Here is a 26131-nt window from a genome sequence, read left to right as displayed (position 1 = left end):
GTGGATCTCTGCAGCTCCTCCAGAGTTACCATGGGCCTCTTGGCTGCTTCTCTGATTAAAGCTCTCCTTGCATAGTTTAGGTGGACGGCCATGACTTGGTAGGTTTGCAGTTGTGCCATACTCTTTCCTTTTTCAGATGATGGATTGAACAGTGCTCCGTAAATTGTTCAAAGCTTGGGATATTTTTTTATAACCTAACCCTGCTTTAAACTTTTCCACAGCTTTATACCCGACCTGTCTAGTGTGTTCCTTGGCCTTCATGATGCTGTTTGTTCACTAAGGTTCTCTAACAAACCATGGAGGGCTTCACAGAACAGCTGTATTTATACTGAGATTAAATTACAGACAAGTGCACGACACACTTTTCAGATATTTATTTGTAAAAAAATATTGAAAAACATTTATCATTTTCCTTCAACTTCACAATTATGTGCCACTTTGTGTTGGTCTATCACATAAAATCTCAGTAAAATACGTTTACATTTTTGGTTGTAACTTGACAAAATGTGGAAAATTTCGAGGGGTAATATTTTTTCAAGACACTATAGCTCTCTAAACATTATTTAAAAAGTAAAATAATAAAATACATTATAAAACAATAAAAGTGAATAGTTCCAGTCCTCAGTGCACAGCAAAGTAAAGCATGCTTTATGACAAAGTGTTAATTTAAAGGGTAAGAGTTTCCTAATGCAGATTTCATCACTTGTTATCACTACTAGAGCTGAAGGTCATGGATATGCGTACTCCATGCTATATGCTATATACTCTAGTATATATATAGCTACACTATATGCATTATGTGTCAAATCTTCACAAATAACATTCACAATGTATTGAAAAGTTCCCATGGCTGCACAAAAACAGACTCTGATATAAAGGAAATCAGATGTATGCTGGGAAAAATTGCTTGCTACTCCTCCATATCATTTTTATGTAATGTTGTTTTGCATATGAGGCCCTTCAGGAACTTTTCAATACGAAAAAAAAACTTTCATTAAAAAAAAAGCTTAAAGTATCAAAAATAATTAGATAGCAATATCAGGTAAAATAAATAAATAAATAAACAAAAGTTTAAAGTACTACACAGCAATCAGAGATATCAGGCACTAAGAGACGCCTACATGTAAGCCTTACATACCTCTATGCAGGTTATGAGACCCAGGGCATTAAATAAAGCAAATCTTGACTGTGGTTAAGAGCTTGGGTCCACCCTTTGTTGCATCCTACTATTGGATCATGAGGCCGCCCCTTAGGAGCCAAGAGGGATGTGGCTTAATGTGACACCAAACTCTGGTTTAAAAAGAGATTTTTTTTTTCCAGTGTGTGGACTGTGGGATTTGTAATGGGCATAGAGCAGTGCACATGACCGTACCAAAAGTGCACTGCTTATTCCGAACAAACAGAAGTGAGGGGAAAATTAGGGGCTCAAGTACTCATGGAGGACATTACAAGGAGGCAGAAAAACATAGCAAGAAACAATTTCATGAAAAATAGATTGCATGGCTATTACGTAGTGGATGTGTATAGATTGTATTTAGAGAATAAATATATAGTTTAGCATCACTTTAAAGCTTGGGCCCACCCCTCTGCTGCATATTACTGGTGGACAGTAAGGCCACCCCTGAGGAGCCAAGAGTGTTGTGGCTTAAACTCAAGGCCATGGGAGCTGGTGGCAAGTTAGCCTCCCAGGTTTCATGGCTACTGTACAAGATCTGTAAGTCGATAAGCCATCACTTTTAAGTGCTTTCACTTTTTGCTGTCCATTAGACAATTGTATTTAGCCCACAAGTTCACTTTAAATTAGAATCGTAATAATTCCATTGGGTACAGTTTATAGATGGGTCGTCTTGTAGGATATCTCATTTTTAGGTAAATTCTGACCAGACATTTTTGCTTGAACGTTTTTAGGTGTGAACAAGCACAATGAAAACCATGGGATTTTGGATGTTGAGTGTCTATTGGCACAGACAGGGAGACTCAGCCCCGCCCCTCTCTCCTCTTACACTAACTTTGATTGACGGCAGCGGGAGCCAATGGCTCCGGCTGCTATCAATCTGCCCAGAGAGGAGGGAATGAACCGCTGCTCTGAAGCAAAGCACTAGATCGGGAATGGGCTCAGGTAAGTATAGGGGTGGATTCTGTGACACAGAAGGTTTTCCACCTACTAGGTAAAAAAACCTTTATGCGGCGTACATACGAGCTGACTTTTCGACCGGACTGGTCCGATGGACCGAGTCCGGCGGACAATCCGATCGTGTGTGGGCTTCAGCGGACCTTCAGCTGACTTTTCCAGTCGAAAATCTGATGGACTTTAGATTTGGAACATGCTTCAAATCTTTCCAACGGACTCGAGTCCGGTCGAAAAATCCGCTCGTCTGTATGCTAGTCCGACGGATGAAAACTCATGCTAGGGCAGCTATTGGCTACTGGCTATCAACTTCCTTATTTTAGTCCGGTCGTACGTCATCACGTACGAATCCGTCCGACTTTGGTGTGATCGTGTGTAGGCAAGTCCGTTCATTCAAAAGTCCGTCGGAAGTCCGTCAAAAGTCTGACGAAAGTCCGCCGGAATGGCCGTCGGACTTTTGTTGCCGAAAAGTCCGCTCGTGTGTACGCGGCCTTAGGCTTTAGAACCGCTTTAAGTTTCTTTTCTATCGTTTTTCTGCATGTGTTTGCTGTAACATCAATATTTTTCTGACAATGCCCACAATACAAGATACTATTTTAACATCGCCAAACTTTTCTTTAAATCCTGAGCTATCCTTCACAAGAATATTTATAGCTGTATACAAGTTACTTATACATACTGTGCACTTCTTTCGGAAAACTAAAGCTGTATTAAACCCAAAAACAAACATTTATTATATTGCAGCTTACCAATTCTTAGATGTGATGGCTGTATTAGTTTTTTTTTTTTTTCGATGCTCTTGTTTTTATTTTCACCTGGTGATCTGGCAGGTGGTGTCCTGCAGATGGAGCAGTTAGAGTAGTGGTCTCCAAACTGTGACCCGGGGCCAGATGCAGCCCTCTGTTACTTTTATCTGGCCCTTGGGGCACTATTTCATCCATTAACAACAATGGGCATAATTCCTCCCAATGACACCGATGATGGGGCAGAATTTCTCCCGATGACACCAATGATGGAGCACAATTCCTCACACAGACACCAACGATGGGTGCTCTTCCTCCCACTGACACCAAAGTTGAGGCATTGCTTACTCCCACTGATATCAGGACGTTTTCTACTCCCACTGGGCACAGTCCGGCCCCCCTGAAGTCTGAAAGAACAGTAAACTGGCCCTTTGTTTAGAAAGTTTGGAGAACCCTGAGTTAGAGGGTTGATCATAGGTGTGCGCACAGGGTGTGCCAGGTGTGCCTGGGCACACCCTAATCACCCAGTGTGGCGCATATTCCCCCCTGTTTAGAACTCTGATATTTCACCAAATAAAAAAATATTCTCCTTTTTTCTCCTAAAAAAAAAATTGTAAAATATTAATTAAAAAAAATACAATTGTAAAAATTAATATAACATAAAATAATAAAAATAAAAACTACTGACACCGTCAGTATATATACACATGCACACACAGGCATGTGTGTTTGAGCTTTGAGGTGCACACCCTAATGCAATAGGCTGCACACACCTTGGGGTTGAGACAAATCATTTACCGCTGACAGGGGTGATTTCATTGATCAGCTTTTATTTTTTTTTATGTAAAACCTTTATTCCAAAAGAAACAAAACAGAAGCTGTAACTGATAATAAAGTGTGAGTTTCTAAATCTGCTAGTACATCCCCTCCTCCCAGACCGACAATGCTGCTGTCTGCTGTGCCTCCAGTTCTCATTCATCCAGAGTGGGGGCACTCTAATACAGGAGGTGTGTTACTGGCCAGATCAAAAGGTGAAAAAAGAGGGGAAAAAAGCTGAAAAAAAAAGAAAACAAATGCAGCCACCACATTTTGGTTTATGTTTAATACCGCATTAAAAAGTAATTCCAGGCAACAAGTGAAATCAGTCGGCAAGTTGCTAATATTATCCTGAAATTCACCCGCTGTGCTAAAGTTAGTAATGCCACTTAATTTACCTTAATCTGAGTTCTCTGTAATCCGCTCCTTACTTGTAGGGTGGGTATGATCTTCTCAATCCGTGCTGTGTAACCTCTCTCTGCTTTACTTAATTCCAGTCAAATGCAAACTTACAAAACCAGCTTGACTATGATTGGAGGCTGTGATGATGCAGTACAACCGAATATCATTGTCATTTTATTATATCAGTTTTTTTGTAAATTTAAAGTGATATTTAAAGGCATATTTTCTTTTTAAAAAAACAAACATGTTATACTTACCTGCTCTGTGCAGTGGTTTTGCACAGAGCAGCCTGGATCCTCCACTTCTCAGGTCCCCCGCTGGCTCTCCTAGCCCCTCCCCCCTGCCAAGTGCCCCCCACAGCAAGCAGCTTGTTCCCGAGCTGCTGCTCTGTGTGCCCATTCACACACACGGAGCGTAGCTCAGCTCTGCCCCCACTCTCTCCTCATTGGCTCACTGGCTCACAGCCATTGGCTCCCGCTGCTATCTCAGCCAATGGGGAGGAAGAGACCTGGGAGACCTGCTGCTCTTGTGCATGTCGCTGGATCGAGATGGGGCTCAGGGATGCATAAGGTGGGGGCGCTGCACACAGAAGTTTTTTTACCTTTATGCATAGAATGCAAGCAAGTAAAAAAAAAAAAAAACCTTCTGCCTTTAGAACCACTTTAAGTATAACTAAAGGCAAAACTTTTTTTTTTGTTTTGGATAGTCTGTATCCCTGTTAGGGAGATTCGCCCTCTCTATCTGTCCTGTTTATCATTACCACTGAAAGAGAAAGTGAAAGTAAAAGAGAAAAATCCAAATATTGGGTTCCCTTCAGAAAAGTTATAGGGGGAAATCTTCCAAAGGGCCACTAATTCTGTTGACCTGGGATGCCTCCATGGACTTCCTTATTTGCAGGGATTTTCTTTTCCTGTTTTGGTTATGGGACAGAAAGTGAAGGTAAATCTCCCCAATAGGACACAGATAGCAAAAAAAACAAAAAAACAGATGGGTTAACCCTCCCTTTGTTGATGTTCAGTCGTGTCCGACTCTTTGTGACCTCATGGACCATAGTGCACCAAGCTTTTCTGTCCTCTACTGCCTCCCGGAGCTTGCTTAAAGCAGAGTTCCGCCAATTTTTTTTTTTTAAGTCAGCAGCTACAAATACTGCAGCTGCTGACTTTAAAATTATGGACACTTACCTGTCCAGGGCGCCCACGATGTTGGCACCTGAAGCCGATCTGTTCCTCGGCTCTCGGGTGGAGGCACCGCCATCTTCAGTAAGGGAATCAGGAAAAGTGGAATTTTTGGGTAGAACTTTAACTTCACGGTCATTGTTTCGATGATGCTATCTATTCATATTGTTGTCTGCTGTCCCTTTTCTCCTTGTTCCTTCCATGTTTCCCAGCATCAGGGTCTTCTCCAATGAGTCTTCTTTTCGCATTAGGTGGCCAAAGTATTTGAGTTTCAGCTTCAGGCATACCTCCCAACTTTTTGAGGTGGGAATGAGGGACATCTATCAGCAAAAGTATGCAGGCATAGGACACACCCCTTACCATGCCCCCTTAAAGGAGAATTGTACAAAAAAACAAGATTGGTTAAACCCACAAGTGCTTTTTTTTACCACTAATATTCCTTTATATTGGCTTTTGGAATTACAAATGCAGCAATTTAGAAATCAGATTAAAGGTTTAGTGCTGGAAAACACTTTTTGATAGATAAAAAGTGCATTTTATATACAGCTCTATAGATCAGACCAAAATGAGGGACAAATGAAGAGGAAAGAGGGACATTGTTCCAAATCAGGGACAGTTGGGAGCTATGCTTCAGGAACTGTCCTTCCAGTGAATATTCAGGGTTCATTTCCTTCAGGACTGGCTGGTTAGATCTTCTTGTCATCCAAGAGACTTTCAAGAGTCTTCTTAAGGCGGAGGACCGCTACACAAACTAAAAACCAGCAGCTACACATACTGCAGCTGCTGGCTTTTAATAATAGGACACTTACCTGTTCTGGAGTCAAGCAATGTCGGCATCGCAGCTGATGTTTCCATCAGCTGTCGGGTGCTGCCGCCGCTGTCGCGGGTAAGGGAACCCGGCAGTGAAGCCTTACGGCTTCATGTTGGGTCCCTACTGCGCATGCACGAAGCTCTGCTCCTCTTTTCTACTGGCCCGGCAACAGGGGGAAGAGGAGGGAGCTGAGCCGTGACGTCAATATCCACGGCTGAGGCTCCCAGAAGTGGGAACAGGATACCTGTCAAAGATAGGTATCCTGTTCCCCCCCCCCGAAAGGTGCCAATTGTGGCACCGGAGGGGAGGAGGAAACAAATAAGAGTAAATTCCACTTTTGGGTGGAACTCCGCTTTAACCCTCCCTTACTCTATCCAAAATGTAAAAAAAAAAATAGTTTTGCCTGTAGTCCTAATTTAAACGCAGCAGATGGATGTGTCTGGGAACTGGAAATTATTTCCCTGCATTACAAACATATATGTAAAAGGGGTTCCCATATCACCAACAAAAAAATAATAATGGACTAGTGCATTACAGCAATACTTGCAAAAATACAAGGGTTGGACAAAATTATGGAGACACGTATGGTAGAAGAACAAAATTGTTACCTAATATGGTGATAGACGGCCTTTGGCATCCAAAACGGCCTGAATTATCCTGGGAATTGACAAATATAAGACTTGGATGGTGGATAATGGAATTTAATGACACTCGTCATGCAAAAATCCGGTTCACAATCCTGTGCAATGTCCTTTTGTCTCTTTCAGTCAGTTGACCATGTAGATCATGCTTTTGCGTAACAGACAACGTTTTCCCAGAAACTGTATATGCTGTCATGAGCTTTAAAACTGTACCTCACGACACCGCAAATAAATTGGCAACTTCAATCGCAGAGGCCCCAGCTAAGCGGGTACCAACAATTCACCCTCTTTGAAACTCAGACACGACTCTGTTTTACTAGCAGTGCACACTGTGATTGACTAAAGTGAAAAAATATAAAATAACAGTGAAGTGCCTCAAAAAGCATAAAAAGCAAAAAACAAAAAAGCATAAATGAATGATGCAATAAAGTCCAAATAATGAAGCTGAAATATATTGTGATGTCCAATATAGTGACAAATATCAAACAATAACACCAGTGTTGAAGCAGCAATTCTTCTTAGAAGTGCTTCAGTGATCTCCCACCACCAACAAATGCATTTCAAATTCATCAAAGCGAGTAGCTGCCATCACAGCAGCAAAAACGCCCAAAACAGCATGTTGATCCAGCAAGGAACATTGCAGCATAGGAACTCCAAAGACCTCTCCTTTAGAAAGCCTCTAATTGCAGATGTATGAAGCTCACCAAGAGCCAGAGATAAAATTTGAATATTGTAATATTTTTTGTTAAAAACATGCATACAACACATAAAGGACAGTGAATCAATGAACTCACATCTGAAAGCCACTGTCGACCCAGAATCGAGCAGCGGCATGGCGTTAGCGCCAAAATCTCTGATCCCAACGTGTTTCGTCCAATGGGATGGTATCAAGGGGTCAAGTGGTACTGGCGTATATACATATATATAGTCTCCTGGCAGCTGTGTGCAATCAGCCATCTGTTCATGTCTCTGGATATACTGTGACTGCCATCTTAATGGAGTCCTGAAAGTTGTCACGGACGGCTGTTTCCAGAGGAGCTGTTCGTGACAACTTCCGGGACTCCATAAAGATGGCCGCCGCAAATTTTTGTTTGTTATATAGGCCCTTCAGCTAAGGCTGCAATACCCACTAGCTGACAGGCCCATAGTAAAAATACTTCATTACTTTGACATTAAATACTGGGGTTATGGCAGCAGCAAGCTGCCATAACCCCAGTATTGTTTTTTAATGTGGATGGTTCTCTTCCACATAAAAGTGGTCTGCAGGCGGATTTTCTGCGGGATCGCTCTTAGAAAAGGTGGGAGAGGTGAAGGATCAAATACCACCAAAAAAAAAAAAAAAAACTATCTGTGGGAAAAAAGGACATAAATTTTATTTGGGTATAGTGTTGCACGACCGCGCAATTGTCCATTAAAGCAATGCAGTGCCGAATCACAAAAAAATGGCCTGGTCGGGAAGTGGGTAAGCCTTTCCAGAGATGAAGTGGTTAAAGCAGCAAGTCTCTTAGCATCCAGATTAAAATTACCAACCGCTAATCTTCCACTAGCAATTACTTAGCAGTGCAATGAATGTAAAACTGTAAAGTGATTTCTACCTTGTTTTATTCTACAAAACGTTGGTCGTGATCACAGGTGACAAATTTCGAGGTTTGTTTCTTTAACACTTAGAAATGCCTTGAAAATCATAATAAATTATTTTATACCCATTATGTAACAGCCACAGAGATATCTGAAGAAGACACCTACTGTTATGTTTAGCCTTCTAGATAAATGTTTGCTCAGGTTAAACTTTACTAGTTATATATATATATTGTACAATCACTTACATTTTACATATGAAGCCGTTATCATTGAGGATTTCACAACCATTCCTAGACGGCTTCTATTTGTCACTCCATTAGGAAGAACCATCTCCAGCAAGTTTAAACTGGCTCACTTGGCAGCAAAAGCCTCCAGAAGGTTTACATGACTTCTGCCAGCCTGGCCTTAAAGCGACACTAAACTCTGGTTAAAAAAAAAAATTCTATTCAAATATATATTCTTAACCCTTTCGCTGCCAGAGCCGTTTTTGCATTTTTTTTTCTTGCACTCATGCTTAAAAAATTATTTTAGGCTTGAAGATTAGATCTTCTGAAAGCAGACACCCTAGAGAATAAAATATTGGGAGTTCCAATTTTTTATGTCACATGATATTACCGCAAAGGTCTAGGAAACGCAAACTTTCAGGTAAAAATACAGTAAAGTTAATTTCAGGGCACACAGATGCAATAAATTACCAGATTTTATAGTAAAATATTGTCAGAGCTGGGCTCAGTCCTTCCTTCTCAGAGCAGGCCGCTCAGCTGTCATTAATTGCCAGCTCTAATCTTTCCACAGTGACTCATCTGGTGATGATATCCTGCTCGTCAGTCCTGCTGGCTACTTAGGCAGGCCATACATGGGTCGAATTTTGAAAGAATCTTCTTACGAAAATCTTATCTAAGAATTTTCGTTAGTATTTCGCACCATTAGTGGGCTGCAACAACAGCTGATTTTCATGCGACAAACAAATTTGCAAACATGTTCGAAATTTTTTGAAAAACTAACGATTTTCGAATCAATGATGGGAGAATCGTGCGAGAAGTGTAATCGAAAATGAAATGCGCATGTGCAAGATAAGAAAATTCCTGAAAAGAAAAGAAGATTCCCAGCCACGAAAATTCTTTTCTGTAGCAACATGAGGTGAAATTGAAGGCTTGGTTGGGCGAATTTCGAAATCAATGGTGGCACCATCGTATCGCATCACAAAACGCACAAATTTTCTGATTTTCAAAAGAAAATTCTTTTGAAATTCGACCATGTATGGCCAGCCTTAAGCTGCTCAGTTCAGATCCTCTCTGCCTTCGCCTTGGTCAACATATCAAGAGACTCTCTCCTGTGTTCCTGTTAAGACTTGCTTGGCTGACGTCCCTTCTGGTTCCTGATCCTGCTTGCTGTTCCACTGCGCTGAATCTCTGGTTTCCTGATTTCCTGGCCTGTTCTGAAGTACACTGATCCCTGGCTCCCTGACGTCCTGGCTTGTCTGACTATCCATTCTGGTTACCAAACTCTGGCTATGTTTTGACCACGTTTGCTCCGTTTACCTTTTACCAATATTATTATTAAACAGTGTGATTGTTACTGCACTTCTGTCTCAGTCTGATTCATGGTTCCTAACAAGTATAAAGCATTAAGTTGCACCGAGTAAATAGGTAGCCAACAAGTGAAACCCGAAGTTTGCATGCGCCCGTGAAATGGTGACTTCAATACCCTATATTTTCCCATAGGCAACACTTTAAAATCTCCCTATAGATCATCCGTTTAGTGTTACGGAGCAGGTTTGGTGCTACAAATATTGTTCTCACTCTGACGTACGTGGCTATATGTATCGTGTATCGTAAACTGCGTTTTCATGTGTAGGCGCTCTGACGCATGCGTTTAGATTTCTACGTGCGTATATGTGGGGGTGGGGGTGTCTCAAAGATTTGGGGGCAATTTCATCTGCGTGGGTGTAACTTACATTTTTTATAGTTAGAAAATAATATTTTTACTTACCTTTTTTTTTCATCACATAGGGGACAAAAAGTTCTAAAAGGCCCTGCATGTCTCCCCTGTGCTCCACTGAATGTAATGCATTAAATTCTTTCCCAGCAAAGCTGTCCGGGGACATAGAGTGGCAGACCTGGAAGTGACGTTAAGGATGTCGCTTTCTGGGTCAGCAAGAAGGAGGGGAGGAAAGCGGACATGTATACACAGGGGTAAACAGGTGTAAAGGCTCTACAACCTTCCCACATAAAAGCTCCACCCCGTGCTCAGACCTTGAGGCTGCTGACACCTCCAATGTGCCAGAGTAAGGAAGGGGATGGTCGGCACTCAGGATAACATCCAAAATAGTATTTCTTTAATAGGTAAACATGTACAATGTACGTCAAGGTTACCGAGGTTGTGATCTCTGGGATTAAGAGCTTAAGACCTTCTTTTAAAGGGGTCATTGAGTTGTGGTGGGTGGATTGGATGCACACTTGTGGTGAAATACTGGGCAGCAAGAAGGAGTGGAGAGTTATTTATGATAGGAGCACTGTTTTTTCTTTTATTCGCACACTGTGGAGAGGGACTTTAAATAGAGTATTACTTGGACTATATTTTTATTTTGCACTTATATCAATTACTATATTATGGGATTTGAGTATGTTTGTCTAAATACAAGAGTGCCAGACCTTACTTTGGAATATCTGAATGTTGTAAGTGGTATTACTCTGAAGGGGGCGGCTTCTAGTAATTATTATTATTAGTAGTATACAATACATCATTTAAGAAAAAGAGTAGGCACCCACTATTGCTAATTTGCACAGGTTGTGTGCTGGAGCTCTCCTCCTTGCTCACATTTTTATTTTTTGGTGTCGAGAAAACCTGTTTAAATGACCACATGTCACATGCCTGAAGAAGGGGTCCTGCACGGCCCTGAAATGTCACTAATTTACACTGTGATGTGGTTGCTTCAATGAAACTCCTGGATGTTTTCTCAGAGATTCTTGGTGTGCTGGTATCAGGACTTTGGTCACCTGCTGGTGGCACTGTGCTTCCCAGAGCAGAAAGTGGTAGTTCCAATATCCCCCAGCAGCCAGCAAATCCCAGTAATCAGCCTCCGCCTGATGTTGGCTGTTGGGAGGGTACTTAGTCCCTCTTCTGCTGCCAAATACTGTGTGCCTATTACCCTGTTCCTGATCTTGTATCCTGCTGGTGAACCTCCGCCTCAGTCTCAAGTCTTCTGCAGACTCTAACAGGTTTTCTTCTAAGATTGCCCTGTATTTGGCTCCATCCTTCTTCCCATCAACTCTGACCAGCTTCCCTGTCCCTGCTGAAAGAAAACATCACCCACAACATGATGCTGCCACCACCATGTTTTACACTGGGGATAGTGTGTTCAGGGTGATGTGCAGTATTAGTTTTCTGCCACACATAGCGTTTTGCTTTTAGGACGAAAAATTAAAATTTTGGTCTCATCTGACCAGAGCACCCACATCTCCACATGTTTGCTGTGTCCGCCACATGGCTTCTCGCAGACTGTAAACAGGACTTTTTATGGCTTTCTTTCAACAATGGCTTTCTTCTTTCCACTCTTCCATAAAGGCCAGATTTGTGGAGTGCACGACTAATAGTTGTCCTGTGGACAGATTCTACCACCTGAGCTGCGGATCTCTGCAGCTCCTCCAGAGTTACCATGGGCCTCTTGGCTGCTTCTCTGATTAATGCTCTCCTTGCCCGGTCTGTCAGTTTAGGTGGACGGCCATGTCTTGGTAGGTTTGCAGTTGTGCCATACTCTTTCCAGTTTCGAATGATGGATTGAACAGTGTTCCGTAAGATGTTCAAAGCTTGGGATATTTTTATATAATCTAACCCTGCTTTAAAAACTTCTTCACAACGTTATCCCTGACCTGCCTGGTGTGTTCCTTGGCCTTCATGATGCTGTTTGTTCACTAAGGTTCTCTAACAAACCTCTGAGGGCTTCACAGAACAGCTGTATTTATACTGAAATTAAATTACACACAGGTGGACTATTTACTAATTAGGTGACTTCTGGAGGCAATTGGTTCCACTAGATTTTAGTTAGGGGTATCAGAGTAAAGGGGGCTGAATACAAATGCTTACCACACTTTTCACATATTTATTTGCAAAGAATGTGAAAAAAAAACATTTTTAATTTTCCTTCCATTTCACAATTATGTGCCACTTTGTGTTGGTCTATCACATAAAATCCCAATAAAACACTATTACGTTTTTGGTTGTAATATGACAAAATGTGGGACATTTCAAGGGGTATGAATACTTTTTCAAGGCACAGTTTGTGAATGAGCATGAAGCCTGGGAGCGCTTCCTAATTATTCATCTGTGCAGCCGAGGCACTGAGTATATGGAAGGATTGCAACCACTTTAACCACTTACCGCCTGCCATATAGCAAAATGACGGTGGCAAAGTGGTTTAGTTATCCTGACCAAAAGTCATATGACGTGATCAGAATAACAGAGCCGGCGTGCGCCCATCGGAGGTGCGGTGTGTCAGTTTGACACACCGCAACTCTGATCGTGGTATGAAGCCTCTGACAGAGGCTTCAAAACACTATTATGTTTTTGGTTGTAATATGACAAAATGTGGGACATTTCAAGGGGTGTGAATACTTTTTCAAGGCACAGTTTGTGAATGAGCATGAAGCCTCGGAGCGCTTCCTAATTATTCATCTGTGCAGCCGAGGCTACATAGAAAAGGACTGATAAATCTATGTCCTCAGTCACTTTCAGCTGGGGGGAAGACACCCTGTTAGGTAGGCTGTATGGGGCCCCACATTTTCTAACAGCAGCACTGCCCTTGCCTCCAATCAGCTCTCAGACCTCTTTTTACTGAGCTCTGCATAGTGTAACTTCAGCTCTCTGCCCCTTTTGCTCAAAAAAGCTGTAAAATATTTTGCACTTTGAACTGATGTAGAGAAGACTACAGATAAACAGGTACAACTTATGCAGGAGGATTTGTTTCATCTCTGTGTATCACCTGAGGCCAGGCACTTCACTGAGCATATGGAAGGATTGCAACCACTTTAACCACTTACCGCCTGCCATATAGCAAAATGACAGTGGCAAAGTGGTTTAGTTATCCTGACCAAACGTCATATGACGTGATCAGAATAACAGAGCCGGCGAGTACCCATCGGAGGTGCGGTGTGTCAGTCTGACACAACGCAACTCTGATCAGAGGCTTCGTACCACATACCACGTGATCAGCTGTGACCAATCACAGCAGATCATTGCGTGAACCAGGAAGTGCCAGTAAAGGGCTTTCCTCGGTTCACGCTGACAGGGAGAGCCGATCGGAGGGGGGGGGGTCTGTGCTGATAATCAGCACATTGATTATCAGCACAGCCCCCATCAAAAGGTGCCCATCAGCTGCCAATCAATGCCCATCACCTGCCAGCCTGTCCCCCTCTATAAAGCCTGTCAGTGCCCATGAAAGTATAGATCAGTGCCCACAACAGTGCCCCAAAAAGTTCCAGTCATTACCCCATCAGTGATGCCTGTCAGTGCCCTATCAAATGGCCAATCAGTGCCATTCAGTAAAGCCTGTCACTAGCTCCTCATCAGTGCTGCCAATCCAGTGCCACCTATCAGTGCCCATCAGTGCCATCTATCAGTGCCCATCAGTGCCGCCTATTAGTGCCCATCAGTGCCGCCTATCAGTGCCATCAGCGCCGCCTATCAGTGCCATCAGTGCCGCCTATCAGTGCCATCAGTGCCTCCTATCAAAGCCATCAGTGCCGCCTATCAAAGCCATCAGTGCCGCCTATCAAAGCCATCAGTGCCGCCTATCAGTGCCCATCAGTTTTTTTTTTCAAAATTGTTGCTCTTTTTTTGTTTATAGCGCAAAAAATTAAAAAACGCAGAGGTGATCAAATACCACCAAAAGAAAGCTCTATTTGTGGGAAGAAATGATAAAAATTTAGTTTGGGTACAGTGTTGTATGACTGCGCAATTGAAAGTGCGACAGTGCTGAAAGCTAAAAATTGTCCTGGGCAGGGAGGGGGGAAAGTGCCCGGTATTGAAGTGGTTAAAGGTGTTTTTTTTTTTTTCCTTTTTTTGCATAGGTATTTCAAAATCTAGCTAGCAGAACACGGCCGACCTTTATGTCTGTGCTGTGAGAAGTCCGCTGTCAGCTGCTCAGACAAGTTGATAATAAAATACCTATTTTAACACTTTTCTTTTTAAATGTCCTTTTACCCCAACAAATAACTAGGCATAACTGGACAGCAAACAAGATGCTTATTCAGTGTTTATGACAGATCACTGGGCAGCTGCAGCCCTCAGACAGCCTCGTTTTTCACTTTTACCGAAATCTTGCCTCTTGTGCAACAAAACAAACAACAAGTCAACTCTGACACTGCTGTGGGAATTATTATTTCGGCAAGTCAGTAGGGCAAAAGGCCTAATGGCGTTTATATAAAACACAGAGGAATAAGTTATCTGACCGCTGACTTCTAGCAAGAGGACAATGCCAAACAAGAGTGCAAAAAACGCGAGCTACAGAAAAAAAGGAAGATTTAAAGCTGAACTCCGTCCTTCTCCCTGAAAATGATCCATAGTTAAGGTTTTATTCCCTATAATTTAAAAATGGTTATTCTATGCACTAGATATTGTTCTGCAGTGCCTGCTGCACACTACACAACTGAAGAAGTGCTATATCATATTATATCATATCATATTATATCATATCATAGCTATATCATATTATATCGATTGAAGACACTATATCATATTATATCATATCATAGCTATATCATATTATATCGATTGAAGACACTATATCATATTATATCATATCATAGCTATATCATATTATATCAATTGAAGACACTATATCATAGCTCAGCCACCGACAGGGTAGGAATTGGCAGGGTAAAAATTAACCAGTTCGGCTCCAGAACGTTTTTTGTTTTTTTTTCTTTGTCGCATACATGTAAAAATCCAAATTTTTGGCAATAAAATTACATAAACCCACAGAACATTATATATTTTGTAAAAGCAGAGGCCCTTTAGAATAAAAAAGGTGAGAGTTGCACATTTTTTTTTCACGTGACATTTGTGCAACTGTTTATTAAATGCAAATTTGATAACAAAATGAGTTTTAGTGCAAAACCACACCATATAATACCCATTTATGGTTAAAATATAAAAGATGAGGTTGCATCAAGTAAATAAATACCTAACATTCCATGTTTTAAAATTGCGCGTGCCCACGATATTGCCAAAAACGATGGTGATCAAAAATCACCATAGGTGACACTTTAAAAGCCGTTACAGCTCATCAGTTTAGAGGTAACTAGGGGCTCTTGTGCTAGAATTACTCTTCTCACTCTGTCGTTCACGGTGATATGTCACATGTGTGGTGTGACTTTGGTTGACATACACGTACACACCCTGGGCTTGCGGTTGCGTTTGCACAGTTGTGCGTGGCAACAGGGTTTTGGCAATTTTTTTAATATACTTTTATTACCATTTTATTTATTTTATTACTTTTTACTTTTTTATTTATTTATACGTGATTGCTATCACAAGGGCTTAATAAACCCCTATGTCAGGGATATGCAATTAGCGGACCTCCAGCTGTTGCAGAACTACAAGTCCCATGAGGCATAGAAAGACTCTGACAGCCACAAGCATGACACCCAGAGGCAGAGGCATGATGGGACTTGTAGTTTGGCAACAGCTAGAGGTCCGCTAATTGCATGTCCCTATGTTATATCATTGGGCAAGTGACAGGTACTCTTTTTGGAGACATTAGGGGTCTAATAGACCCCAATATCTACCCTGCCCTTCACACCATCTAACCAAGCACAGATCGGCTTGGTTAGGTGTCTCCTGGCTGTACTGGCCAGGAAATGGTGCAAATGAAACCGGAAGTGACATCACTTCCAGCTTCATTGTTTGCATGTGAGATCGAGGTATGGGTTTGCCTCGGTCTCACTGCAGTCTCTCTCTCCCCGCCGGCGGATGTTTTCCCTGGCATCAGTTAGCACGGGACAGCCCGGAAACCAAAGGAGCAATCAGCTTGTGATCAAATGTTCACTCTTTGGACTTACATAGTAGGATAAAGAGCTGAATTGGTTAAGATGGTTTTTAACCCCTTGTCACTGCCTCCTAGCTGCCCTTTAATTGGGTATTAATATCATGAGGTGGCTTCCTGATCATCTGATTGCTGTGATTGGCTGTTACAGCAGTTACATGATTGCCAGCCTGTCCCGCTGGCTCCTGATCACAAACAGTGACCAGGAGCTGCCATTGACAGCTCAGTCAGTGTGCTTGGAGCATGCTGTCATCACAGAACCTCGAAGCTGCATGGACGTATATGTGCAGCAGCTAGGCTCAACCGCCATGCTGCCACATATATATGTGTAGCCAGGTTCTGAACTACCACAGTACGGAGATAGACATATTGCCTTGATCTTCTCCCTCTTTTGCTGAGATACTGAAGTTATGCTGCACCATTCTCCTCCGATCAGTAGGGGGAGAACCCATAGACTTCCATGCAGGACGCTGGGAATCCTGGGAAGTTTAGTCCAAAGTAATAGATGTGTAAAGGAACAACTGGGTTTCTGAAGTACAGATCCCTATATGCTTTGGTGTACAGGAGGAGCCAATGGGGAACATAAGTAGAATCGCCTGGGAAAAGCAGATCTCTTGGTGCCATAGAAGTTCTGGCAAATGCATCTAAGAGACCTTGTCTCCATTTGGGCTACACACAGAGCCGCTCAGAACAGGACATTTCGGCATCTGAACCCTCCTACACCAAATTTAACCCAGCACAACTATTATCAATACCACACTATACTCCTACGAAACAGTCTGAGCTGCAGGAATATTAAACTGCATCCATAAATGACTGCAGCCATCAAGACCTATACCGAAACAAGCCGGTACTTACTGCTTATTCACTGCCTGCAGGTTCTCAAAGGGGACATTTACCAAGTACACCAACATTCTTAAATGGCCCCGACGGTAGCCAGCCAAAGAATCATAGTATAGATTGCCCCTTCCGTTACTACTGCTACACCGCATTAGTCTCTTTAAGTATTCAGTAATTTCTATATATGATCTGGGCCAATCCAGTGAGTTTAGGCCTAGCACAGCTGCTATCAGTGCACTTTATCAATATAGCCTCATTCATTAGTAGATCAACTCTATTCACTGCTGCACTTCTGGTGGTGTTGTTACCGTTTATGCTGATCTGGAGGTCAAATTCAAACACTGCTTTACAGTGGGGAAAATAATTTTTTGATCCCCTGAAAATGTTGTAAGTTTACCCACTTACAAAGAAATGAAGGGTCTATCATTTTGATCATAAGTGTATTTTAAATGATAGAGACAGAGTATCAAACAGAAATACAAAAAAAAAACCACGATACAAATGTAATAAACGGAGTTGCAATTCAGTGAGTAAAATAAGTATTTGATCCCTAAGCAAAACATGACTTAGTACTTGGTGGAGAAAACCTTGTTTGCAAGCACAGAGGTGAGACGTTTCTTGTAGTTGGTTACCAGGTTTGCACACCTCTCAGGAGGGATTTTGGTCCACTCTTCTTTACAGATCTTCTCTAAATCCTTAAGGTTTCTTGGCTGTCTCTTGGCAACTCGAAGTTTCAGCTCCCTCCATAAACTTTCTAGAGGATTAAGGTCTGGACACTGACTAGGTCACTCCATTACCTTAATTCAGAACAGGGGTTTGATCGGCTAATTATCTGCAAATTGTGCCACATCCTAAATTCAAAATTTGAGACAGAGAAAATTCCCCTAGTGGACTTTTAAGGCACATATAAAAGAATATTTAGGAGAGTATGTAGAGTAAAACGCCAGTTTATTCGTTACAAAAAAGTTTTTCAAGTAAATATCAAACAAGTGACATAAGTACAAACAGGGAATGCAGTTCTATAGATATAAAACTAGTGATACCAATACGCTTGTACCCGACGCGTTTCGGAGTTGCTTTTTGCCTCCTTCTTCAGGGGTGATTGTAAGCTTTAAACAGAGATTTCTGTGTAGGAAATGGCATATATAACATATATATAGTAAATATGCGTAAAAATCAAACCAAAGAGCGTAGAAATACATAAATATACATTTCTTCGTTTACACTTACATTGGTATCTATAGTTATTGGTTATGCATTCCAAGAGGTTTAAAAGAAGACAAACATGTTGACACATACTGCCCATCAGACGCGTCCCCTGAGCATGGTGTATAGAGCTTTGATGGAGTGTCTCCAGAGTATTTATATAGCCTCCATCGAGGTAGAGGTAGATAGGTAGACAAATATGGGGTAGTTTTACTTCCTTTCAATAGGAATAAAGGCCCATTAATCAAGGGCGTATAAGAGTTTGGATCTGAGATCACACTGAGGCCAAATGCGGATCCTGTAGATTATGAAAATATATAGATAAGTACATGTAGGTAAAACATATAAGTGGCTGGGATATTGGGTAGGAAATCCTAAAATGTATCCTACCTGGTCAGCCTATAGTATAGGGATCAGCAGCTGGTGATGGAACTAGATCCGGTGAAGCCCAAATCTGGAGGGTCGACATGCAGAGAAAGAGGGGATATATCAAAGCCCTAATTGTGTATTTCTAAAAGAAGGGGGGGGGGGGAAGGTGAGAGGAAAAAAGGGGGGGAAAACAGAGAGAAAACGAAAGCAATGAAAAGGGAAGGGGAGGGGGGGGTTTTGGGGGGGGGGAAGGGGGAAAGAGAAAGGGCGGGAGGGGGGGTAGAAAAGGGGGGGGGGGGGGGGGGAAAGGGGAGGGGGAAGGGGGAAAAAAAAAAAGGGGGGGGAGAGAGAAAAAAAGGGGGGGAGGAAAGAGGGAAAGGAGGAAGAGGTGAGAAGGGGAAAAAAGAGGGAAGGAGGGAAAAAAAAAACAAAAAAAAAACAAAAAAAAAACAAAAAAGAAAAAGAGGGAAGGAAAAACAGGAAAGGAAAACCAAGGAGAAAGCCGTAGAGAAGAGAAAGAAATGTATAAAGGTGCAGGTATCAGTTCAGATTGGTGGCTGGTGATATTCAGTAATAGAGTCTCAGTCAATAAGTATGTTTGGATTACTTACAATTTTGTAACAGCAGCTCACACCGACAGCGTCCTGCTCCAGGCAGATGACGCCTGGTGTGAGCCAAGGCTGAGTACATAAAGCCCTCCCCACCAATCAGCTGTTGATAGAAAAAAGACAACAGCTGATCGTGGGTGGTGGAGGAGGGACGGACGCGCTCTGACTGGCCCCCCGGGTGGAGCGAGCCCCGCCAGGCCTTCACAGCGCATGCGTGCGCAGACGTCGAGAGGCGTGGCCACGCCTACTACACCCGCCGGCACGTCTAGCTTCCCCAACGGACTGCGCATGTCCGCTGGGGTCGCAAGATGGAGGACAGTGTGAATAACACTGTACCTCACACAGCGTCGCCATGAGCTGAGATCGCTCAGGCGGCTTTGTGTGCCGGGCGGAAACACAGATCACAGTGTAGGGCTAATACAGGAAATGTTAAAGCACATAAATTGTGCCTCTTGTGGAAGAAGAAAAAAACTACATATGTATTCCAGGGGAAACGATACTGATGGGCAGCATTATACAGGTTGGGACGGAGTCCCCATGGAGGGACACATAATATTCAACTGTTCAGTCTGAACTGATACCTGCACCTTTATACATTTCTTTCTCTTCTCTACGGCTTTCTCCTTGGTTTTCCTTTCCTGTTTTTCCTTCCCTCTTTTTTTTTTTTTCCCTCCTTCCCTCTTTTTTCCCCTTCTCACCTCTTCCTTCCCCCCCCCCCCCCCCTTTTCTCCCCCCCCCCCTCTCCTTTCCCTCCCCTTCCCTTTTCATTGCTTTCGTTTTCTCTCTGTTTTCCCCCCCTTTTTTTCCTCTCACCTTTCCCCCCCCCCCCCTTCTTTTAGAAATACACAATTAGGGCTTTGATATATCCCCTCTTTCTCTGCATGTCGACCCTCCAGATTTGGGCTTCACCGGATCTAGTTCCATCACCAGCTGCTGATCCCTATACTATAGGCTGACCAGGTAGGATACATTTTAGGATTTCCTACCCAATATCCCAGCCACTTATATGTTTTACCTACATGTACTTATCTATATATTTTCATAATCTACAGGATCCGCATTTGGCCTCAGTGTGATCTCAGATCCAAACTCTTATACGCCCTTGATTAATGGGCCTTTATTCCTATTGAAAGGAAGTAAAACTACCCCATATTTGTCTACCTATCTACCTCTACCTCGATGGAGGCTATATAAATACTCTGGAGACACTCCATCAAAGCTCTATACACCATGCTCAGGGGACGCGTCTGATGGGCAGTATGTGTCAACATGTTTGTCTTCTTTTAAACCTCTTGGAATGAATAACCAATAACTATAGATACCAATGTAAGTGTAAACGAAGAAATGTATATTTATGTATTTCTACGCTCTTTGGTTTGATTTTTACGCATATTTACTATATATATGTTATATATGCCATTTCCTACACAGAAATCTCTGTTTAAAGCTTACAATCACCCCTGAAGAAGGAGGCAAAAAGCAACTCCGAAACGCGTCGGGTACAAGCGTATTGGTATCACTAGTTTTATATCTATAGAACTGCATTCCCTGTTTGTACTTATGTCACTTGTTTGATATTTACTTGAAAAACTTTTTTGTAACGAATAAACTGGCGTTTTACTCTACATACTCTCCTAAATATTCTTTTATATGTGCCTTAAAAGTCCACTAGGGGAATTTTCTCTGTCTCCATTACCTTAATGTGCCTCTTTACCTTTGTTGCCTTGGTCATTGTCATGCTGGAAAACCCATGCATTGTAAAACCTTGGATGAGAACCTTCTTCCCTCAGCCAGAACACTGAAGATGGGTCGTGCACATTAAGGTAATGGAGTGGCCTAGCCAGTCTCCAGACCTTATTGCTATAGAAAATTGATGGAGGGAGCTGACATTAATGGAGGGCGCTATATATGTTACGCCGATGATGGGAAGACATTAGAGCGGTATTAAACTAAAAAACAAAAGTGTAATATATTGCAGCTTACAAATCATTAGATGTGGTGGCTGCATTTGTTTTCTTTTTTTAAGCTTTTTTTTTCTTTTGTTTTCACCTGGTGATCCAGCCAGTAACACACCTCTTGTATTAAAGTGTCCAAACTCTGGATTAAGGAGCACATGGAGTACCTTTGGAAAGCAGCATTGCCATTCTGGGGAAAGGGGAGTGTTAGATGTACTACCAGATTTAGATACACTAACACATTGAAGCCAAACTTCAGCTAACACTTTATAATCAGTTACAGCAAAGAGTTTTGTTCCTTTTGAGAAAAAGGTTTTACATAAATAAATAAAAGATGATCAATGTAAGCCCCCCTGCCAGTGGTAATTGGTTTGTGCAGGACAGCTTGTTCTGTTGAAAAACAACACACTTACCCGCCAGATCACCAGGTGAAAATAAAAGAAAGAAAACCTAAAAAGAAAAATGAATTTAGCCACCACTAACAAACTGGGATCATTGTAAGCACCCCTGTCAGTGGTAAAGGGTTTGTCTCAACCCTGTATCTGCTATATCTGCAACAGAGCTTGTTCTTATGAAAAGCAACAGACTTACTGGCAGGATCCCCGGGTGAAAATTAAAGAAAGAAAGCCTAAAAAGAAAACCAATGCAACCATCACATCTAATGCCGCGTACACACGAGCGGACTTTCCGGCAGACTTCGCCCGGCGGACCGGACTCCGTCGGACAATTCGATCGTGTGTGGGCTCCAGTGGACTTTTTTTTCCCTAAAAGTCCGACGGACCTAGAAATAAAACATGTTTCAAATCTTTCCGACGGCCTCGAGTCTGGTCTAAAAATCCGGTCGTCTGTATGCTAGTCCGACGGACTAAAACCGACGCTAGGGCAGCTATTGGTTACTGGCTATCTTATTTTAATCCGGTGTACGTCATCACGTACGAATCCGTCGGACTTTGGTGTGATCGTGTGTAGGCTTTTAGAGATAACAGTATTCCCTCTGACAATGCCTTCATGTGATTTTCTCATCAAAAGGACATCATCCTGGGTCCCCAAATGAGATATTGGCTCACAGATGACACCATCATGTAAATCCTGGTGTCTCTGCAGTTTCTTGCTTCGTTCATAAATGTCTGACACAAATCAGCCCCTGCTGCAGCTTCTCACCCTGTTACTTGGTACAAAATTGCAATGTTGCAGTCTAATCACTGGGGGAGGAGACTGAGGAAATGTTTCCTCCGACCTGCAGCAAACTGATGACATAATCTCAGTCCTAGGCCCCATCCACACACAGCTTTTCAGGCAGACCTGATCGGAAGCTCAATGTTAGTCTATTGGCAGGCAAGTGTAAATGAACACAAAAGTAACATACAAATTGAGTTGCAGTTCAGTGAGTAAAATAAGTATTTGATCCCCTACCAACCAACAATAATTCTGGCTCCCACAGACTGGCTACAGTAGGTGCTCATACGGTATACAGATTAGTCCTGTCATTCTAAGAAGGTGCTCCTAACGACAACTTGTTATGTGTATAAATTACACCTGTCCACAGAATCTCTTCCATTCAAACCTCACCATCATGGGCAAGACCAAAGAGCTGTCAAAGTACCTTTAGGTGGTGTATGGTCAGGCTAAAATAAGATATTACACATTATAATGTATGAACTGAACACTAGGGTTGCACCGATACCGAGCATTTACCCTGAGTATTTGTGCAAATGATCAGATGCCTGTCCAGTCAGGGACGATCGGTGCGGCGGTGGGGGAGTTACAATCACCGATCTCCGTTTATAGATTTCAATAAAGCCTGACAGCTGCTTCTCCTCCCTGTATAGATTTCAATAAAGCAGCTGAAAGCCGCGGGGAGGGAGAGATCGGTGATTGTAACTCCCCTCACCGCCGCACCGATCATCCCCGACTGTCCCCTGTGTCCTCCTCCAGTCCCCCTCCATGTGTTTACGATGCTTCAGTTTATGAATGGAGAGGAGCCAGTGGGGTTGATTTACTAAAGGGAAAAAGACTGTGCACTTTGGAAAGTGCAGTTGCCCTCTGCAAGAGCAGTTGCTCCAGAGCTTAGTAAATGAGCAGAAGCTCGGCTGACTTCCATCATCCAATCATGTGCAAGCAAAAATGCTGTTTTTTTAATTTTCCTTGCGCAGGATTGGGTACTCTTTGCAAAGTCAAGCCTTACCTCATTTACTAAGCTCTGGAGCAATTGCACTTGCAGAGGGCAACTGCCCTCTGCAAAGTGCACAGTCTATTTGCCTTTAGTAAATCAACCCCACTGTCTCCTCTCCATTCATCTTCAGTGCAGCTGAGGATGCAGAGAAAGGAACTGGGGAATCTCTGTCCTTAGTCCCTTTCTCTGTCTCAAAAGGGAGATGTCAGGGGTCTGTTAAGACCCCTAATATCTCACCAAAGCACCCCCAACAGTGCTGATTAAAAAAAAAAAATTATAATAAAAAAAGATAAAGAATTGTAATAAAAAAATATTTAAAAGGTTAAATTTTAAAAATAGTTTATAGTAATATATAGTTTATAATAATATAATAATAGTTTAGAAAATAAAAAACACACTGACACCGTCCACTCCCCACCTCCCAAAAAAAAAAAAAAAAAGAAAGCATTGTTAAAAAAAAAAAAAAAAAAAAAAATTGTAAAAAAAAAAAAAAATTACACAAAAATTTTAAAAATTAAAATGGTAAAAAAAAAAAACTACTGACACAGTCCACGCCTCATCAGTGCTGCATATAAGTGCCACTGTCACATGACATTAAAAAAAGTATCGGTACTTGTACTCGGTCCTAAAAAAAAGTGGTATCAGTGCAACCCTACTGAACACTGTACCAACACTCTACCAATCATAGTGTAGCCTGTACAGACTATGTGGAACCAGAGCCGACATACCTGGAGGTAATCGGAGTGTAATGTTATTACAGAAGTCAGAGTGGCAGCACTCCGTCCTAGTAATGTTGTTGGAGCTGTGACAGTACACCTGAGCCTTCAGCTCCAGAAGAGAGATACAAGACTTGATCACTTCCTCCTTGCCATTGGTGAGCATCACTGACGTCCAGCAGGCCCCTTCTGTCTGGCAGGTGTAGTTGGTGGTTTCGCACATCAGACACACACATTTCAGACCTAGAACAAAAAAAAAGGAAAGTGTAACCACACTTATTCACCATGATGTCATACTAATCTCAAACATATTCTGGGGAATTAACTAAACTTCCCATGCCATCATAATGGCCCAGGAAAGTGTCCGGAGTGGCATGCCCCACATTAAAGTGGAACTTCACTCTCCTAATCAACATTGATTATTTTTAATCCTCATGCTGCTAACATTAGTTAATAGATAGCAGTGGCAGCTGGTGCTAAAAAAAATTTTGGAGGTAGCAAACATAGGCTTGTGCAATTTGTTTCGTAACAAATCAAAATTCGGCCGAATTTTGCATCTTTCGGACATTCGGATGCATTCGAATGTCCGAATAAAAAAGTAACGAATTTCAACTAATACGAAAGAAATTATAGCGGATATAACGAATGAATTTGACGTAATTCGTTAAAGATCTAATGAAACAAAAGGTCAACTCAAAGTAAATCTTACAGTCCAATCAGCTGATTCATTTTGTGCTGGAGGTTGGATTACTGGCAAAGTGCATTCCTGAGAACTGAGTGAGAAGGGTGTTGTATTGTATTTGAGCAGAGGAGAAGAGATAGTATCATTGTGTGTGTTAGAAGATTCAATAAACAAACGACTTTCAAAACTACGAATCATTATCACAAATATATATACGTACATAAATATCTAATTTTAACGAATACGAACGAAATTATAGTGCATATAACGAATGAATTCGACATGATTCGAGATTCAGTATAATGAATATCGACACTCTACAGAAATAACGAATTATCCGAAAACGTATTAACGTAACATAACGAATCTAACAGAACGAAATTATGTATTGTACGAATGACAACGAACCGAAACTAAACAAAATTTTCCGTTGTGCACAAGTCTACAAACAAATCCCTTCAGGTCTGCACTCACAAACATACAGTGAGGGGAAAAAAGTATTTGATCCCCTGCTGATTTTGTACGTTTGCCCACTGACAAAGAAATGAACAGTCTAATTTTAATTGTAAGTTTATTTGAACAGTGAGAGACAGAATAACAACAAAAATATCCAGAAAAACACATTTCAAAAAAGTTCTAAATTGATTTGCATTTTAATGAGTGAAAGAAGACCAAAGAGCTGCCCAAGGATGTCGGGGACAAGATTGTAGACCTACAATAGGCTGGAATGGGCTACAAGACCATCGCCAGGCAGCTTGGTGAGAGGGTGACAACAGTTGGTGTCATTATTCACAAAAAGAAGAAACACAAAATAACTGTCCATTTCCCTCGGTCTGGGGCTCAGTGAAAGATTTCACTTCGTGGAGTTTCAACGATCATGTGAGGAATCAGCCCAGAACTACACAAGGGGAATCTTGTCAATGATCTCAAGGCAGCTGGGACCATAGTCACCAAGAAAACTATTGGTAACACACTACGGAATGAAGGACTGAAATCCTGCAGTGCCCGCAAAAAGGCACATGTACAGGCCCGTCTGAATCTGAATGATTCAGAGAACTGGGTGAAAATGTTGTGGTCAGATGAGACCAAAATCAAGCTCTTTGGCATCAACTCAACTTGTCATGTTTGGAGGACGAGGAATGCTGCCTAAAACCCCAAGAACACCATCCCCACCATCAAACATGGAGGTGGAAATATTATGCTTTTGAATGTTTTGCTAAGAGGACAGGACAACTTCACCG

General features: G+C 42.0%; 1 protein-coding gene across 2 annotated transcripts in view; it reads right to left on the bottom strand.

Annotated features, from left to right (window-relative positions):
* ACVR1C (activin A receptor type 1C) overlaps positions 1-26131 on the bottom strand; it is a 128942-nt gene that overhangs the window by 48913 nt on the left and 53898 nt on the right. Inside the window, exon 2 of one of the 2 annotated variants that reach the window (XM_073634126.1) lies at positions 24221-24451. In XM_073634126.1, coding sequence (XP_073490227.1) covers positions 24221-24451 — 231 coding nt within the window. The remainder of the gene's footprint in view (positions 1-24220; positions 24452-26131) is intronic. The other variant, XM_073634124.1, reaches the window with a different exon arrangement.

This window comes from Aquarana catesbeiana, linkage group LG06 (genome assembly GCF_042186555.1).
Source record: "Aquarana catesbeiana isolate 2022-GZ linkage group LG06, ASM4218655v1, whole genome shotgun sequence".
NCBI lineage: Eukaryota > Metazoa > Chordata > Amphibia > Anura > Ranidae > Aquarana > Aquarana catesbeiana.
This window is presented reverse-complemented; position numbering and strand designations above follow the sequence as displayed.